Source organism: Euprymna scolopes, chromosome 14 (assembly GCF_053919585.1).
Source record: "Euprymna scolopes isolate OS-2025 chromosome 14, ASM5391958v1, whole genome shotgun sequence".
NCBI lineage: Eukaryota > Metazoa > Mollusca > Cephalopoda > Sepiida > Sepiolidae > Euprymna > Euprymna scolopes.
Window position 1 is genome coordinate 66,597,819 of NC_136495.1, and position 18,992 is coordinate 66,616,810.

Consider the following 18,992-nt stretch of genomic DNA (forward strand, 5'->3'; position numbering starts at 1 on the left):
TGACTAAAATGTGTTAGAATACACGAATTAAAAGAAAAAATATTAATTTTATGTCGGAAATGAAATATTGACGCTTTTAAAAAAAATTTTTTTAATTACATTTTCACCCCAAACAAGGCACAGTGTCACTCAGGTGTAGGGGGCTACTATCAGGGTCAGCAACTACGGGGGCACCATGTAGGGATTTGGGCAGCAAGATGTCGGTTCACGTAGCACTTGAACTTCTGCATGTCAGTACAGTTTGGGAAGCATGATCCTGGGATGGAATTCCAGAGTCTAGCGCTTCTGGAGAAGAAACTACTGGAGTAGAAAGATCTTTTGCATCTAGGGATCTCTACTGTGTGGGGGTGGGATTTAGCTGCCTGTCGGGTTTGTCGAGGGTGTCTGCGTCGTGGGGGCACAAGTGTCTGCAGTTCGTCAGAGCATTCACCATTAAAATACTTGTAGAACAAGTAGAGGGATGCAACGTTTCGTCGATGGGACAGAGGCTGAAGCTTAGATGCCAGTTCAGGACCTATCAGATTGGCGACTCTTTTTTGAACCCTGTCTAGGAGCGAGAGACTAGTAGTAGACGCACCAGCCCAGATGTGACAACAATACTCCATACATGGGCGAATGGTGGCCTTATAGAGATACAGGATACTTTCAGGTGTCAGTAGTTTTCTAGCACGGTAGAGAGAGCCTACCTTTTTTTTCAGCGGCCCTGGCAATGTTTTCAATATAATTGTTCTAGCTCATGTTTCCTGTGAACGTTAGGTCAAGCAGTTTGAAAGATGTACTCTCAGACAGGGAGTCACTGGCCATTGCTATTGGTGGCAGAGAAGGTTTCTTGTGAATACGACACTGGGCACATATGTATATAAAAAATCAAAAAGCTATACATTCAAGATAAAATTTGCACATTAGTCCAGTTCACGTAAATAAAGACATAAGGCTTTCAGCCATAAGCTAGTGGCTTACTATTGCAAACTTCATTTATATAAGTTCATAGATCAAGTAGATTTTCATCAAATTTCATAAGAATTCGTACGAAGGTTCCAACAACTCTCAGAGAGAAGTTGATCACTAAAGATAGATTTTATCCTCATCTTCAGAGTAATTATGCGGTAAGAAGTACTATTATACATTATCTTATATCTGTTTAAAAGAAATTATTTTATGCTACTTTGATAGGAATTTTGGACTGAGTGGGTAAATGTTAATAATATTATAACAGCTTTCTATATAGAAAGATGCAAGAAGAACTCAGTCTCCGTGCTGATTCAGTAAAGTACTAGCAAAGCTGTGTTTGGCTAAGTTTTGATATCAATTCTATTAGTAAAAGAGAAAAATACCATATCCGCACAAATGGAATAATGTTAACTGTAAAACATCGGTTAGAGGAATGCTTTTCTTTCCTTTAATTTCTCTGCTATAATCCAATCCAGATGTTAATGCTTAAGGTGATGACAAAAGCTGTTTTCATTTGTTCGTATTAATTGGTTTTAAATAGCAAATGAAAACACATGTTTATACATTCCTCGAGTACATAGAAATTGTGTCTAAATTCCTGATTTCGCAAATGTTTGATCAGTTGTTAGAGGAAGTATAAGAATAAATTCTTACCCACCTGTACAATTTGATGAACTAATATATATATATATATATATATATATATATATATATATAGAGAGAGAGAGAGAGAGAGAGAGAGAGAGAGAGATATCATCCACATACAGCACTGTTTCGTTGTATCACAACTTATCAGTGCGGCTACCCTAGCACCTTTTCCTAGCCGTGGACCGAACCTACAACTATCGTATTGACAGTCGGCAGCTCTAACCACTAGACCAAGAATTGGTGCTCTTAAATGATGTTTGTATGTGTATGTTTGTGTGTGTTTGACAAATAAAGGATAAAATAAATCCAAATCGATATTAGAAAATAACAGAAAAGGGAAGATCTAAAATTTAAGACTCCATTTCAACGTTTCGCTTAAATATTACGAGGGCTTTGTCAATAGTAAATTTGAAAAACTGGAATTTTAGGCGTTATTCTAATTTTACCTTCTTTTGTTTAACTGTTGCTTTATATAAATTACTAACATTTCAGCCCGGCGTTGCCCAATATATAGTTTTTGTGACTTCATTTTCCATTCTTATTGTTTTCATATATAAGCTCCAATGAAACTTGTTGAGCTTTATATTATCCCGATAAGTCTCCTCTTATAGAATTGAACTTACTTTCTTCTTCTAACTCACTAAGCTATATATATATATATATATATATATAGTATTTTCTGAGATAATGTATATATTTTAATGTATATATATGTATATATACATAATTTCTAAGTTCATTCTCTCTCTCTCTCTCTCTCTCTCTCTCTATATATATATATATATATATATATATATATATATATATATATATATATATATATGCATTTTAGCCTAACTACTCTCTAGTGGATAAAACGCATACGCCTCTGTGTAGATTAATTGATATTGGTATATTTTCAGTACTAACTAGTTAAGTATGTATATATATATATATATATATATATATATATATATATATATACGTGTGTGTGTGTGTGTGTGTGTAGATATGAGTGTGAATACATGTATCTTTTTGTGTTTTCCTACATGTTTACTCATATTTTAAAGTACATATATTTATTTCCAATTCTTAGCAATATCCCTTTCATCTGAAAGCACGAGTTTTATTAAAATATGCCATTTTCAATCCTAATACTCGCATGTAAAATGTTTTACTGATATTATGACCTCTTCTAAGTATACAAATATATGGATGCAACACAAAGACCCCTTGGCAAGCATAGGCTTCACTCGTGCCCGCTTATTTTCATTAGCGAAGCAAACTCTAGGTGGCAGCACAATACAGGAAATGACACATCACGTGTACACTTGCACAAATAACTCGAAACATATGTGGCGGAATTTTACAGGAAACAACACGTTAACCGTACGTTTCCATAACAACGTCAGTTTAACTATATTCTTATGGATACAGTAATTGCGTTAGAATTGCACCGAAAGAATGAAGCGAAACCACGAATTTTTAACAGTCATATCCATGGTTATCATAATTAATATAAAATTTTATTTCAATATAAATTAAAATTAAAATTAAAAACTGCAGATCTCCGGACAAATCTTTCATAGTAATAAAGTTGTACCCCGTTTAACCCCCCCCCCCAAAAAAAAACCTGTAAAACAGTGATTTTATTTTCATGGCTTTTAAATATTTTCTAAACATCTTGATGCTTATATGTTTATTTTCATTACAATCAGACTCGTACATTGTTCTGCAGGGTCAGATCTCACCTTTGAATTATGTCTAGACAGGCATCTCATATGTGGTCGAACGGCATCTTAAAACTGCAGTTTTACCAAAATCTCAAACAGACCGACGTCTCCAGATTTCGATTTTATTCTTCGATTATACCCTTAAAATTATGAAAATATATTTTTTAATATAATAGCTTTTTAACTAAATGTTTTTATAGACTGATTCTAGCCAATTCACGCGCCTTTTTTTTACTATATGTTTATGTTTTGCACTTTTGGTTATCAGAATACATATAAAAAAAGGGTTAATGAAAGTGTATGATTTAAATGTGTTTCTTATGGCTTTATTTCAATTAGCATTTTTCAATCTGAATACAACTGTAGAAAATATATAATAAAGATATAACTCCGATTAACTCGCTCTAAATAAACTTCAAAACTATTTAAGAATAGGCAAACTATGTATGTCATTATATCGTAGTTGATCAAAGGTAAATACTAATAGTTGTTATAACTCCCAATAAAATAGTGATCCAATATGACATCAGATTTGCAAATGGTTATCCGCGTTGCGATAAATTGAAAAATTGAAAGTGCGTGTGAATACTAATCACGTTTTGAATCTAAATTCGTATTTAACTTAGTGTCTTACTTTCACTAAGCTTAGGTATACATAGTTGAAGTTTTAAAGGATTATATTCTCATAGGTCACTTAGAGGTGATGGTATATGAATATTTGGCACAATGGGATAAGGTGAATATTCGTGACAACTTCCATTGTCCTCCCCGGGGAATTCTATACATATGCGATGAATTTCATAAAAAAAAAGATGTATTTGAAATTTTAAAAAAGGTTCTACTTACATATCACCCTTAGGTTGATAGGATGCTTATAGATTCTGAACGATTTATGAACCATTATCTTCCCAGAAGATTTTGTACATATAATTTAAATATAATAAAAATGTTATATCTTTTAAATTTTAAAATAGTTATGCCCTCAAAGCCTTCTTAGGGCACAGTTAGCGATTTGGGAACACTTTAACTATCTTCCCCAGTAAATTTCACATAAGAGTACACTTTTAGAAATTATTTTTATACATTCTGTCGTTGAAAATTAACACAAACTGTACTTTGATAACAATTTTGACGTTTTTATTTCTTTATAAACACAAAATGGCAAAGCATTTCTAGAGATTTCTAATCACGATATTTGTCTAAAACTGTAAACTATATTTATAAACTTCTAGATCACTATCTGGAAACTTTTTATTCTAAACATTTTTTTACTCAGGCAAAAGACAGATAATGTAAAAACATGATGGGAGATGAAGACATTACATTTACAAAATGTTTTCTACAGGTATGATGGTTGGCCATTGCTTTTCCGCAGATAACGCGCAGTTTTCGCAAACAGAGTAATATAATTAAAAAAAAATAGGAAAAAAGGCGACATCTGAGAGAAAAACAACAAAATGTCATGTAAATGACAAACAAGAAATCAATAATAAAAACAAATCGCTGAAAAATAAAAGAATAAACATAAAAAAAAACTAGAAAGCAAGACATGTCCTAAGTTTCAAACTGTTTAAAGTAATTTTAGGATATGATTGGTCATTCTAAAATATTGCATAATGTATAAAAGAAGAAAATATATTTTCCTGAGATTTATTAATCTGTTTACAACTGAAATACGCATATGTTGAATTGTTCATCATCAATTAGTTCAGTCTTTGAATTATTAATTATTAATACATTATTGCTTAACTATTAAATATTTTTTTAATTAGAATGCAGTTTTAATCATCTACAAAATTTGCACTTTTTAACCATTAATAAGAAAACTTTCATTCAATATTTCACAAATGCTATACGAATTATTTTTTCTATATAAATGTATTTATGAATTCACATTTATATCTTATCCTCTGTTAAAAATGAAATTGAAAGCTATTATGGAAATATCATTTTCCTTGTATTAAGTTATCGAATTTTATAGCTGTGGTATTGTCTATTTGATTCGTCAAACAAAATATTTGTTAGTAAAAAAAAAAAAAAACACATATGGTCCGTGGAAATAAAGGTGTATTTTATATTGTACCTGGCTTGAGCTGACCCCAGTCCAAGTCATCGTCATCATCGCCCGCTTTTTTATCCTCTCTGAAAAACCAATAAAACGATTCTATTAGTTTTGATAGAGATGAGTTGAATTTAATTGTCACGACAGCAATAAAGTTTATACCTTTAATATGCACGTAAGAACTATGATGCGTTTAAGAACATGTTCAGAACGCATTAGTTTCAGGGGTTAATTCATTGCTTATGCGTTCAGAGAAAGTGAGGCATTGATATCGAAACAGGGGACACATATGAACCCTTTTATATATTCTAAAATTTAATTGCCTTTAAAAAAACGTTCCCCACTGTCTGAGTCTAACTAATTGGCTTTCCGTTCTTAAAACCATATTACTATATTCTGTAATGGTAGTTATTTTATCTTGTTTAATGTATTTCAAATGGAAATGCAGTTATATGGTCAATTTGTTAACATTTATTATCAAACTAACAGAATTGTGTGCCAGTTCTGCCCAGGATGGAACATAAAATATGTTTTAACTATAAAACTACCTTTTTATTGCAGGTTTTGGATAGGAAATCACTGTACATAAATGGGTTGTGTTTTATATTATGTTATTTTAAATAATATACATATGTCATAACAAATAATGAATTCCACAAGTTGAAACTAAATAGATAAGTAACTTTGATTATTTTAACAGAAATTACAAGATTTTCCAAAAAGTAACTAGCTTTAATACCTTTTTGTTCAATAAAGGAAATGTAAACTGATAGAATTGGTATTATATATATTTAGTATTATATATACATATTGAGCACTTTTGAAGTAAATACTTAAAGTTTACGCATAAATCTATACTTTCGTATATTAATTTTATGTGAGTAAATTAAGTAGTTATATATATATATATATACATATATATATATATATATATATATATATATATATATATTGATTCATCCAGCCTTGACAGACGTGTTTTAAATATTATCTCTAGTGCTTTTCTTTTAATGATTTGGAATTCATTCCATTTGCGCTTTTTTCCAAGGAACTCTACCTTTTGGATGATTTTGGACCATTTGGAATTTACCCATTGGATTGAAATTTTAAATTCGACCGTTTTGGATTTTACCATTTTTGGATTTTTACCCTTCACCGGACTATCCATTCATGTGAAATCTTTTTATTATTTTTCTTTTGCCTCCTGTTCCCCTTACCTCACCCTTTTTTTAACCAAGTAAGATCTTTGACTTACTAATAGTTTCATTTAATACTTTTATATGCAAAATCCGATCCTGCATTTTGCTAATTTCTGCCCTCTGATGAGAAGGAGAGTATTTCTTCGAAACTCCGCGGATTAAGGACTATCCACTTATCTTGTGCTTCCTTTTTTTAAAATTAAATATGTTTTTAACTCTTTTTCAAGATGTCTTTTAACATATTTTATTAATCATTTGTTCATATATATATATATATATATATATATATATATATATATATACAGAGAGAAATAGAACATTGATTTCAATACAGGGAGTGGAATATAAATTATTGGAGTTATTTAATGCCGAAGCACATTAATAATAGTAAACGTGTTTTTGTCGACGATAGTTTGAACACAATAATTTGATATCTTACCCATCTCTAGTGAATCTAACATTTTGAAAGTAAATATTCCAAGACACGTTATAATAGTTTACTAATAATAACGTTTTTTCATCACAGAAATATGATCGCCAATTAAAAAGAATGAACTTATATAAAGTTGCTAATCGCTTTTATTTGTGGACTACATTATAATTCAATTTTAACAAACACATACACATACATATTTATGTATATATATTAAGTTGTGAACTATATTTATGACTATTAAGCTCCAAAGAAGCTTTCAGGTTTTATCGCCGTAAGGAATTATCAGGCTAAAATGCATGAAATTCCTGTTACCGGGTGTTTTTATACATACATGTGGTATGTAGACAAGCTAGCTAACCAATCAGATTTATTCGTAATCTCTTTCGTGTGCTAATATTTTTATTAGTGAATAGTAGGAATTCTCATGAATTATATATATATATATATATATATATATATATATATATATATATATATATATATATATATATAAAGTAAAACCCCGAAACAGTTTTTCATGGTAAACAATTAGTGATCCCAACAATATTACAACCAGAGTGAATTCCTGGAAACCAACTAATGCATTAATTGAAAGTGACTAATTGACTTACAAATAAATGAATTGTCCAAGCCAGAGCTTGGGATTCTTATGGTTCTAAAAGGTTGAAAAACTTGTAAGATATGACATACTGACACACACACACACACACACACACACACACACACTACGTATTTTTTAGACTTTTTAAAATGTAATAATACTTAGTCACTCAATTATCGACGATTATTCTGATAAACAATAACTTATTATTTTTCATTTTGGCAACTTCATAATATTCGGATCAGGTGCCATATGGCATACCTGATATAAAGTAACAATACTTAAAATACACAACTAAAAGAAGCAATATAAACACTCTGTCCAGATGACTACTTGATGAGTAGTTACTGTTTCCGTAGAAACTTGCGTTTCTACACTAATTCTGGATAATATAGTACATGCGATTTTTTTTTCTGATGAAAACAATTTCATCTAAGATTAAAGAACTATTATACACGTTGGTCGTTACAAAAGCGGGGAATTTGGTTTAACGGTAATTTATTTTTACAAAAGCGTGAAATTAATTTTTCTTTAATTGACCCGTTGCGATTTGGCGAATATCAGCTTGCTTATAACCTTCTAGTTTCAAAGTTGAAACACCATTATCAAACTGATGTTTGTAATCATGAAAACAAAATTCGGTAACATAGCTAGATATTTTGTCACTTCTAAGTCAGATTATCTGTTTTTCAAAGAATAATCAACTGCCTTTGAAAGTCTGAAAGTTTTTTTCTGCTTCTGTATATAATGTGGCTATCAAAATCGAAGAAGTCAATAAGCAAGACATAATAAAATTTAAACAAAAAATTACAACCCGAAATCTCCCGGCATTCTACCAACTTGTACAATGCTTTGTTAATTCTTGTTATCAACTTATTGTTTGAGAATACTTCTTTTTGTAAATACCATACATCACTAGAAATACAATTCGAAAGATTATATTTACCTGTGTTTCAACAGATTTCGAAAATCTAAGCTGGAATCTTTAGGATCTGCAATTCAGAAAATAAATATGAATTTTTATTTATTCAAATATCGGAAATAATTCCTGTTTTTCGATTTGTCCTCACATTTCAAAGACAAGCTTCATCCGTCCATCGCAACTGAGCTTGAAATAAAATTTTCTTCGATGCAAGATAAGACGTAAGTGACGATTAATATTTAGATGCGTTCAAGCATTTCTATAAGAAGTCACACTTGGAGTTATAACAGCATTTTATTACTCTGCCAAACTTACGTTTGAAAAGGCATTTAATTTGTCGGTCACGATTATTGAGTTTCAAATTGCATTTTAAGATACATTCAAGTGTTTTAAAAAAGTTTGCAATTTTTTTAAAATAACATTTCCTTGCATCAATCCCTTTCTTTCATTTTTACCTCGACATAATATACAATGCGAAAAAAAAACAACACTTTAATAAAGTTATTACGCGCGTTTATCTATAAACTGACACATTATAATTCAATAGTAAGTTATAAAAATATATTTACGGCAATTAAACTACACCGAAGCTTGCGCATTTCATCCTTGTAAGGAATAGCCAGGTTTAAATGTATGCAATTCGTGTTACCGGGTGTTTTTTATATACACTTGTTGTTTAGTCTAGATAGCAAACTAATAAGATTCCTTATTATTCCCTCTCACGAGTTAATGTTTCCATTACCAAATGGCTGTGCGTTTCATGAAATAATACTCCTGTCACAACAATAACAATTAATAATAATAATAACAATAACAACAACAACAATAATGATAATAATAATGTTAATAATAATAATAATAATAATAATAATAATATATTCAAAATACAAACTTTTAAGATTTTCTTAAATATAATAATGGAACTTTCTCAATTAGTGACAATAATTCTGATAAAAAAAAACAAAAAATTATTTTGTAGGATGAATACTTGTCCGTCCGTCAGTATGTCACACTCGAAATTGTAACACCATTTTTGTCATTCTGGCGGACTTACGGTTGAAATAGCATTAAATTCAGTCGGTAACGAGTGGGTTTCAAATTGCATGTTAACGTACGACGAAGTGTTATAAAACAGTGTTTACCCGATAGCATTTCGAAGCATCCGTCTGTTCATTCCATGTTCATTCGATATAATATAAAACGATTTTTTAACAGAACTGTAACACCAAAGCAAACTTCCATTTGCATTCTTCATTTACGCAAGTTTAAAACTGTTCTTTAATATTTATTCAACTATTACACCGAATGAAATAGTTATTTTAAATGTTTATACTTTATTTCATAAACCGCTAGCAAGATTAGGTAGATTTCTTATTAGCAGCTTTTGGTAAATGCCAACATAAAAGAAAAAGTTCTGAGACGAGGTTATCTTTGAAGAATATTTGTTTGAAGAATACGTTTTCCTGTGGGCAACGTCTCTTTGGGTGGTCTCCGCCACATCAGACAACTTGTTTATATTTTAATTTAGGAATATATTTTCCACTGATTTACATTGAATCTTGTTTATTTTATATTATTTTTGTAGTGTTGTTGGGGAATCAACAAACAATAAAATCTAACGAAACGATTGAGGTGCATATTTGGGGCGCTGCAAAACCACACATTTTATGAGTCGATTAGTTTTATACGTGTTTATATGGTTATAACAATTACCTTTTTAAGTAGTTATATAATCAGAACAATTACTTTTCAGAAAATAGCTAAAACCTTAGAAAATGACCTTCAGTCTGTAGTAACATTTAATGTTAATAGGACTAAGCTTTTTTCCTTTACAATTATATGAAGCTTTCTTAACCACCGATTGTCATGATTAATAACACTCTACACGAAAGCTCATTGCTCAAACTTCCTGGCTCAAAATTTAGAGGCAAAATGAATTGGAACAAATATACTAAAGACATTGCCAAGGCTGATGTAAAGAAAGTAGGCTCTGTCTACCGTGTGGGAAAACTACTTACACCTGACAATATTATGTAACTTTGCAATGCCATCATTCACTAATGCAACGAGTATTGTTGCCACATCTTGGCTGGTGCATCTTCCAATAGTCTCTAACTCTTAAACGGTCTCAAAAGGGTCTCCAATCTAATAGATTCACACTATCAACCAAGCTCTAACATCTGTCCCATCACTGCAATGTTGCATCCCTATGCTTGTTTTACAAGTACTTTAATGGGATGTTCTCTGACGAAGCTGTAGCACTTGTGGCCTCCTCGAGGTAAATACTCCAAAGCAACCGGACAATTAGCAAAATACTACACTTTCACTTTAGAGATACCTAGATTCCGGAAAGTTTTCTACTCTAATAGTTTCTTCTCTCGTACTGCTAGCGTTTGGAATCCTATCCACATTATCTTCTTCACTGACTGTATTTACATACAAAATATACATGTAATGTGAACAAATATATTGCTGCTCAACTCGCTACTTGGGATGTCCGTGTAAGTAGTGCCCCTAATTCACTGTAGCTACGTCTCAGTGGCAATGCGCTTTGTTTAAGATGCATAAAAGTAAAAATAAAAAGAAGGAATGATCAATAAGTGTTTACCTTTAATAAAGACACTGAATGAAGCCTGGTCATATGTTACGCCATCGAGTTCGAGTGATACTGAATACTTAGCCTCGTCTTGGGTCTTCGTCTTTTGAATCTGTAAACTTGCACAGGCCAACAGATCATTTACGTTAATGGCAGAACGTGTGTCGTTGATGATTTCACGACCAGCACGATAAAATCTGACTTTCGGCATTGGTCCGCCGATTGTATCAATTTTCACCAATACCTTGAGAGGTTGACCTGTATGAAAGGAAAGTAACAGAATAAATTATCCCGAAAAATGAAATATCCTTAAACAAACAAACAAACAAACAAACAAACAAAAAAACAACAACGTTGCAAATGTACAATGTATCTTTAACTAAATAGGAAAGAGTACTATGCTTTTCTTCTTCAGGACATTCGAAGATCTATACTGCTTTTACTTTTAGATATTATGTGTAATATATGATACTGGGGAATCCTGATGGAGTAAAGATTAGCGTATATTTTAGGCAATATATTATGTATACCGTCGCTTTAAACGATAGATTATTTTTTTACTAACAGTGCTTTCACCAAAAAGCAGCGTTTTATATATATATATATATATATATATATATATATATATATATATATATATATATATATATATGTGTGTGTGTGTGTGTGTGTGTATGTGTGAGAGAGAGGGAGAGAGAGAATCATAAACAGAAAAGGAAGGTAAGGAATATGTAAAGAAAAATTGCCCCCAAATTTAAAAGTTCCTATGTACATCCATGTTTTACGCTATGTAATAAAAACTATATATAATATTATTTTTGTAGGTAAACAATACGAGAAAAATCCAAACACTTTTACAATGCTTAGATACAGTTAAGTTAGTTATCCTTTAAAAAAAAAAAACCCAGAATAATTGCTTAATTGCACCTTTCTTATTAAAAAAAAATAAATAAAATTCTGTTTTTTTTTAATGTCAAAATAATAAATATTTATCTTCCATTTGTATCACTGACGTTTTCCAAATTGTTTTTCACGCGAATTAAATTAAATTAAAATTTAATTAAAAGAAAATGGTTATAATTAAAATTGGTTGCTCGTTTTGATTTCCAGTTTCTACCATCCATTTAACTGAATGGTTAAGCGGATACGAAAGCCATTATGAACATGGTGAATAGAGGGATTTCAAATTATCTGATAGAAAGATAATTAATAATCAAAGGGCACCATATCTTGCTCGTTGCCTTCGTTCAGGAGAAGAAACCGGAAGTGAAAAAGAGCAATACATTTTGATTATAACTAAGATAATACAAGGTGGAACGATAAAATTGTCGCACTAAAAAAAGACATAATTCCATTTCCGTTTGATGAATACCGGTTTTCTTCTTCTTTTTTTTTTGCTTGTTAGAGACCATCTATTAGATGGCCAGTTAGGTACACATCCCAAGAGCGATATGAGCCTTCTATCATGTCTGAAAGTGACACAATGTTCAACAAGCGAGATCAGAGATGCGCCACTGTACAATTCATGCTCTCTACCGATCCAAGTTATGACAAAAGGACGATTGCCATCACCCTCAAAATGCAGATCCGGACGGTTCAACGCTTGAGGGCGTTCCCCGGGTGATGAAAACAAAGTTTTCGGTCACGGTTATTGTCTTTCATGTGGTTTCAAGTGAGGGTCAAATCATGCCACCTCGCATCTTTGAAGTCGCATTGAAGTGTACCTGAATGTGCTGGAGAGTGTGGTAATCCCTTGCTGCAATCGGGTGGCCGCTGGTAGATTCTGAGCGTCGCAGCAAGACTCGGCGCCAGCCCACAAGTCCTAAGAGATCCAAATTTGGCTTCAGAAGGAGTGCTACGACTCCGTACCCTTCTCTCACTGACTCCCCTCCTCCCGCAATCTGAAGCCGCCAGACTACTTCGTTAAGTCATACATCGAGAATATCACCAACATGACCTCTCACAACACCAAAACCAGCCTGAATGCCGCAATTTACCGAATATTTACTGAGCTTCTACTGGCGCTTGTGGAAAAGGCATGCTCCCAGTTCCGAGCTCGTATCGAGGTGGTGATTGAAAGTGAAACTGACTACAGTGAACAGATGTTAGCACACTACATAATCAAGTTATCTGAATCGAGTTTTTCAATAAGAGTTTTAAAATAAAGATGTAGTTTGTTTTCTTTAGAGCGACAATTTTATCGTTCTACCCTATATAACGTTACTTTTGTAGGAAAAATATTTGAGTAAAGTTCAAACAATTATTATATATATATATATATATATATATATATATATATATATATATATATATATATAGGTATTTAATTATTGTAGTAGAAAATAACTATGACAGCCCCTTTAAGAAATTCGTTTATTATCGTTGAGCACTTTCAGTTGAATTAAAGTCGGTCAATTTAGCTCTTATGCGTAGATCATCGTATAACGATTAGATCACTGTCTGACTGACGTAAATGAACATTTAAAATTAAGATGTTTAAAATTCAACGTTATTTCAAGCGGTTAATGGTAGTCGAATTGATTAGGTCTCCGCTAATCGATCCAGAGATGTCTCGTGATACGGGGTTCGAATCGTTCGACTGGTATTAATCGTGACACCCTGCACTGAAGATTCCCGAAAGGATAATACACTAGTGTCTGTAGGTATTTAATTATTGTAGTAGAAAATAATTATATATATATATATATATATTAGTGCGTAAGACGAAAAGAGATTATTCTGGTTAAAGCGATAGGAAAGGCTTATTAGAAGTTCCTAAAAAAATTGAGGTAGGTTGATTTACATTAATAATGAAAAGGAGGTGAGATAATTTATTTTGGATGAGGATGATTTAAGTAGATATTTATTTAAATGGAAAAACGTTTTATTGTTAGATTAAAGGTTTGCCTATTTTAACAAGAATTGATGATGTTCCAAAAGTAATATTGATGTTCGTTATTGGTCAGAGAATTGGCACTCTAGTTAAAATCGTCATATTACCTTCCATAACAACCTGGTTGACAGGTTTCTCTATGATATGTGGTCCTTCAGGACGTGGTTTTCCTGTTTTAGACATACGACGTCCATCATCCTGGAAAAAAAAGAAAATAAATACAATATAAAACTTGGAAGTTCAGCAGTGAAAATCTATAGAAATGCATAAGATGTGTATTTATTGCAAGTATATCTTGGGGATTTTGGATTCCACTTGAAGGCTTACAGTAAATGTGTACCTGCAAATAGATAATTATATTTTCATATATTGAAAGGTAATTTTATGAAAATATAATTCTGTACTTTCAATTATAAACAATCGTATCTGTTGAAGAATTATATGGAAATTTGATGGCACGACATATGTTATTTTGCGTAGACGTAATCCACTCTTTAAAAAAATCAAAATCTCTCTCTTCTCCCTCTTTCTTTTCACACACACACGCGCGCGCACACACACACACATGCGCTCACACACGCGTGCGTGTGTGTATGTGTGTGTGTGCGCGCGTGTGCGTGTTTATATATACGTACTTCGCTCCCGCCAAGCAAAATTTAGCGAGTAAAACACGTATCTGTTTCTATCTTCTGGTCGAAACTATTTTTAATTAGTAAGGGTAAGTGAGAAAATAAACAGCAAAGCAGGCAACCATATGTGCCGCCTTAAATTATTCCGAAAAAGCCTCCACTCTATAATATGGGTACGGACAAAAATGAGCGGACAAAAATAGGGGGACCTAGTTTTGAAAGCCGATTTATCATAATTCTTTGTAGGTTTACGACTACTTTTTGATTGTATTTTAAAGATTAAGGACTAAATTTAATTTCCAAAAGGAAAAAAATATTTGTACACTTGAGAAAAAAAAGTTATGAAAAATGTTTTCACAGCGAGCTACTAAATTCAGCTAAATTTTGAAGTTAAATAAATTCATTGCAAAAATCCTTTAAAAGATAAATATTAGTTTTTTTGGGTCTATTTCAAAGATAATTAGTAAAGTACAGTCCTAAGATATTGAATTACATTAAAAAAAACACCTTGCTTGTACAAAACATACATTGATTAGCCCCAAACCGAGTGATTTTGCCGTTTGCAAAACGCAACAAACCAAAATTTTGTATACACGGAATATACGAAAGCTCAAAATTTCAGGCAGTCGAAAGACTGTAAACATGACGTCACATAATCAAAACGGAGGAAGGGGTGTGATAATTTTCTTTTTTTCCCAGACGTGCATCCATACATTCCTATTCTGAACGTTTGTATAAATTTTTCCATTTTTTAATTTAATTATTTTTCTATGTTCCTGTTTTTAAATTATTATTTTTAAAATTATTGTTTAATATTATATAAAAAATATGGTACGCCGAAAGTTTCACATCCTTGCGAGCAAGGAAATTATTAAAATCTGGCATATAAAAATTATGCGAAACCTGTAATTTAAAAAAAAATTGGAAATATTTTTTGCAATTATAATTTTTTGTGTGATAATATTAAGTAAACAATGTTTAATTCAATGATAATATCGGTAGTTCGAGAAATTCATTTTTCTTCTAGTTATATTGAATTCATTAATACGGAATTTAGGGGCTTTTTCGTAATGTCCCTGTAATTTTTAAAAAAATTTTATTGTTACAAATTACGATGCTTTATTTACATAAAAACAAAATTAAATTCTTGCTTTTTTTATTTACTACTGAAAACCATAACTGAAGTCAAGGTATTTTTTGTTTAAACAAAATAATACATTTCCACTAAGATTTAAATAAAAATTATTAGTTCATTATATTCCGCGATTATTATTTGATAAATACTGAAAATTTCATTAAAATTGATTAATTTCCGGATTTTGGGTGATTTTTAAAGTAAAGGAAGGGGTCAAAATGTTTATACATTTTGAGCATCGGCATTCATTTTGCTCGTACCTCTATAATAAAATGCCAACAGTGTGTGTTTTTTTACTTTTAGTCATCAGAAATAATAATACTAATTTATTCATTAACAAGGCCGATAGCCATTAGTCGCGTGCTCTCGTGTAATGAATGAATGCGTGAATGTAGGATTGACATGAAATTCTTAAAGATTAACTAAAATGACCGAAAAATGGGCTGAAATCACTTAAATAAATAAAAAGTAAATCACTTAGAATGACTTTAATGAACATAAGGATGAATTGAATAACCTTAAGAATGACTTGAATGCTTAAAAAATAAATGGAATCCTTCAAAAACAACTTGAATGATCTGGAGAATGACTTGAATGGCTTTGAGACTGACTAGCTGTAAAGTGGGTGATCATTTTACATTAAATTAATACAGAAAAGTGATCCCCCACTTTATATCACAAAGTTACCAACATAAGTACAGCATGTAGTAAGAACAGATATTACACTTTGATCTTGGCCAAAAGGTCAAGAAAAGCTTAAAAAGCTAAGACCAGCATCTATTAACAACATACCTTTGATCTTAACCAAAAAGGCCAAGCACAAAAGTGTTACAGACAGATCGACATACCGACCGACCGACCGACCGACCGAGTCGATAGAGTCGCTTGCACGCGACTAAAAATTAAATGACTAATATAATTCTATGGTTTTATATGACTATTTTAATAATTGTTGGGGTTGCAACCCTACAGATTCTGACAATGGACTATTCCTGACGTAATTTCAGGTACCAGATTCTGCTTTTTTTCAGCAGTCTGAATCTAAGACTCAGAGAGAGACAGTCGTAACTTTACTTTGGCCTTCAGTTGAGCGGAGTTCCCACTCAGCTAACAGCGTTTCTGTATTTCGCCGTTTCCAAGTCTTTTCGTTATTTTTCTAACATTTACACCATAACAATAATGTATACATAACAATAATGTATACATAACAATAATGTATACATAACAAGAGCGAACATTAGCGAAGTATAACTTTTCTCCTTCATTTTTGACCGATGGTCTACATTAGAATATATATATATATATATATATATATATATATATATATATATATATATATATACACGCCGAGAGAGAGAAGAGAGGGGAGGTAATAAGTTAACAATGTAATGATGTATTTCCGACAATTAGTAAAAATGAAAACCTTTATAGTTTACACGAGTATTTGCGTAAGAAATATCGCCATTAAAAATTTAAAAAAAATCTGAGAGGTGTAAGAGTAGTGAGGCGGTTGTGGTAGATTCCTCATGAAGTAAGAAGTCCTTTAAACAGGCTCCATGCTTTAACACCATCTTTGCAATATTTCATCATCTGTTCACGTGCATTTATAATCTGACACCTGCTGCTCGCAGATGTATATATATAAATCCTTCATGATGACTTGTGTTATATATCTTGTAAAAATGAGGATATACGTTTTAGACGAATTAACGATCCCTACATGTCGAGTTTATTGTGTTAAGGTTAACTTATCTTTATACTTTATTTCCGTTTTCCTATATCTATACGAGTGTAATCCACAAAAGCGTTCTCAAGACAGCGAGCGAGCGAGCAAGGAAGAAAGAGAGAGAGAGAGAGAGAGAGAGAGAGAGAGAGCAAGCAAACTATACATAACATTAACAATGTTAGTATATGCTTTTATATGTATTAAACCTCTTTACTATTTAGGCTGAATCATGACAATAATTTTGTTTACTTCAAATACCCAATATACTTTCATCGATACCTTTAAGATGAGCAATCAATAATACGTATGCCTGATATATGAACATCTTCTATGGTAATTATTCTCACTATCCTAAACAGCCTTTGTGTGATAAAGTTAGATCAACAATCCAAAAATATTTCCATTGCAGTTCCTTATAAAAATTTCTTACACTTTCTAGTAATATCTATTTTTAATATTATATCTCATCATTTTAATATTATATGTCGTAGTATTACACCCGTATAAAAACAGCTTCCTGATATTATGACGCATTGAACGAATTAATGAGTGTAAAATGGACAAACCGAAAAGCAACTTTATGATACACAGGACAAAGTTCTGCAAGACTTAAGTAGAGATAAGAACCTGACCGCTAATCATTTGTATTTCGTTAAAATTTAAGGAGTCCTATGCTGGGTAAATTATATATGTACAAAGTGTCTTCAATAAATTTCCAGACTCTTTTGTGCGGACATAAGATTGTCGTCGGACCTTGAAAATTCAATATGTTATTACTATACATTTTATGAGATGACTGACTAATTCCTATGATTTCAGGTTCAAATGGAGTGCTACAGCAGGTAGTAGATTACACTCTACTAAAGCCCAATTGTTACAGCTCGTGAATTTCAAAAGTGCAATCTGGACAAGTAGACACTTTAGAAAAACGATATGCGATAAAATTCTGTTTAAAGTATGAAAAAAAATACCACGGAAATGTATGGAATGCTTCGGACTGCTCTTGGATCATCTTGGATGAATCGAGCATCAGTTTTCGAGTGATATAATAGATTCAAGGAAAGTAGGAAGTTTGTAAGAGATAATAAGAAGTGTGGGAAGAGTAAGGAAGTCAGAATACGAGCGTTGATTGGTCAAATAAAGAATTTCATGGATAAGGACCGTCGTGTGTCCATAGAGACAATATGCACAGTTTCATATTAGTGTGGGAATCGTACACACAATTATTCGAGAGGGTCTGAAGATGCGAAAGATTTGCACAAAGTTTGTCACAGTTTTTTTGCTCTGAGAAGATCACACTATTTGACCAATATATATATATATATATATATATATATATATATATATATATATATAAATATAAAGCTGAATGTGTGTGTGTATGTGTGTGTGTATGTGTGTCTGGTCACGAATATGCTCTTATATGGTTGACTATTTTAAAATACTGATTACATATAATGATAGAAGATGTATCGAGGCACA

The 18,992-nt window shown here is 31.7% G+C and overlaps 1 protein-coding gene across 9 annotated transcripts in view; it reads right to left on the bottom strand.

Annotated features, from left to right (window-relative positions):
• The window catches only part of LOC145293050 (twitchin-like), a 359,249-nt gene extending 345,025 nt beyond the window's left edge, over positions 1-14,224 (bottom strand). For all 9 annotated transcript variants that reach the window (XM_080139370.1, XM_080139366.1, XM_080139369.1 and 6 more), the window contains exons 1-4: positions 14,128-14,224; positions 11,140-11,385; positions 8,556-8,601; positions 5,395-5,453 (exon numbers count right to left, since the gene is read on the bottom strand). In XM_080139370.1, the coding sequence (XP_079995496.1) occupies positions 5,395-5,453; positions 8,556-8,601; positions 11,140-11,385; positions 14,128-14,203 (427 nt within the window). In that variant the 5' untranslated portion in view covers positions 14,204-14,224. The remainder of the gene's footprint in view (positions 1-5,394; positions 5,454-8,555; positions 8,602-11,139; positions 11,386-14,127) is intronic.
• Between the last annotated feature and the right edge of the window lie 4,768 nt (positions 14,225-18,992).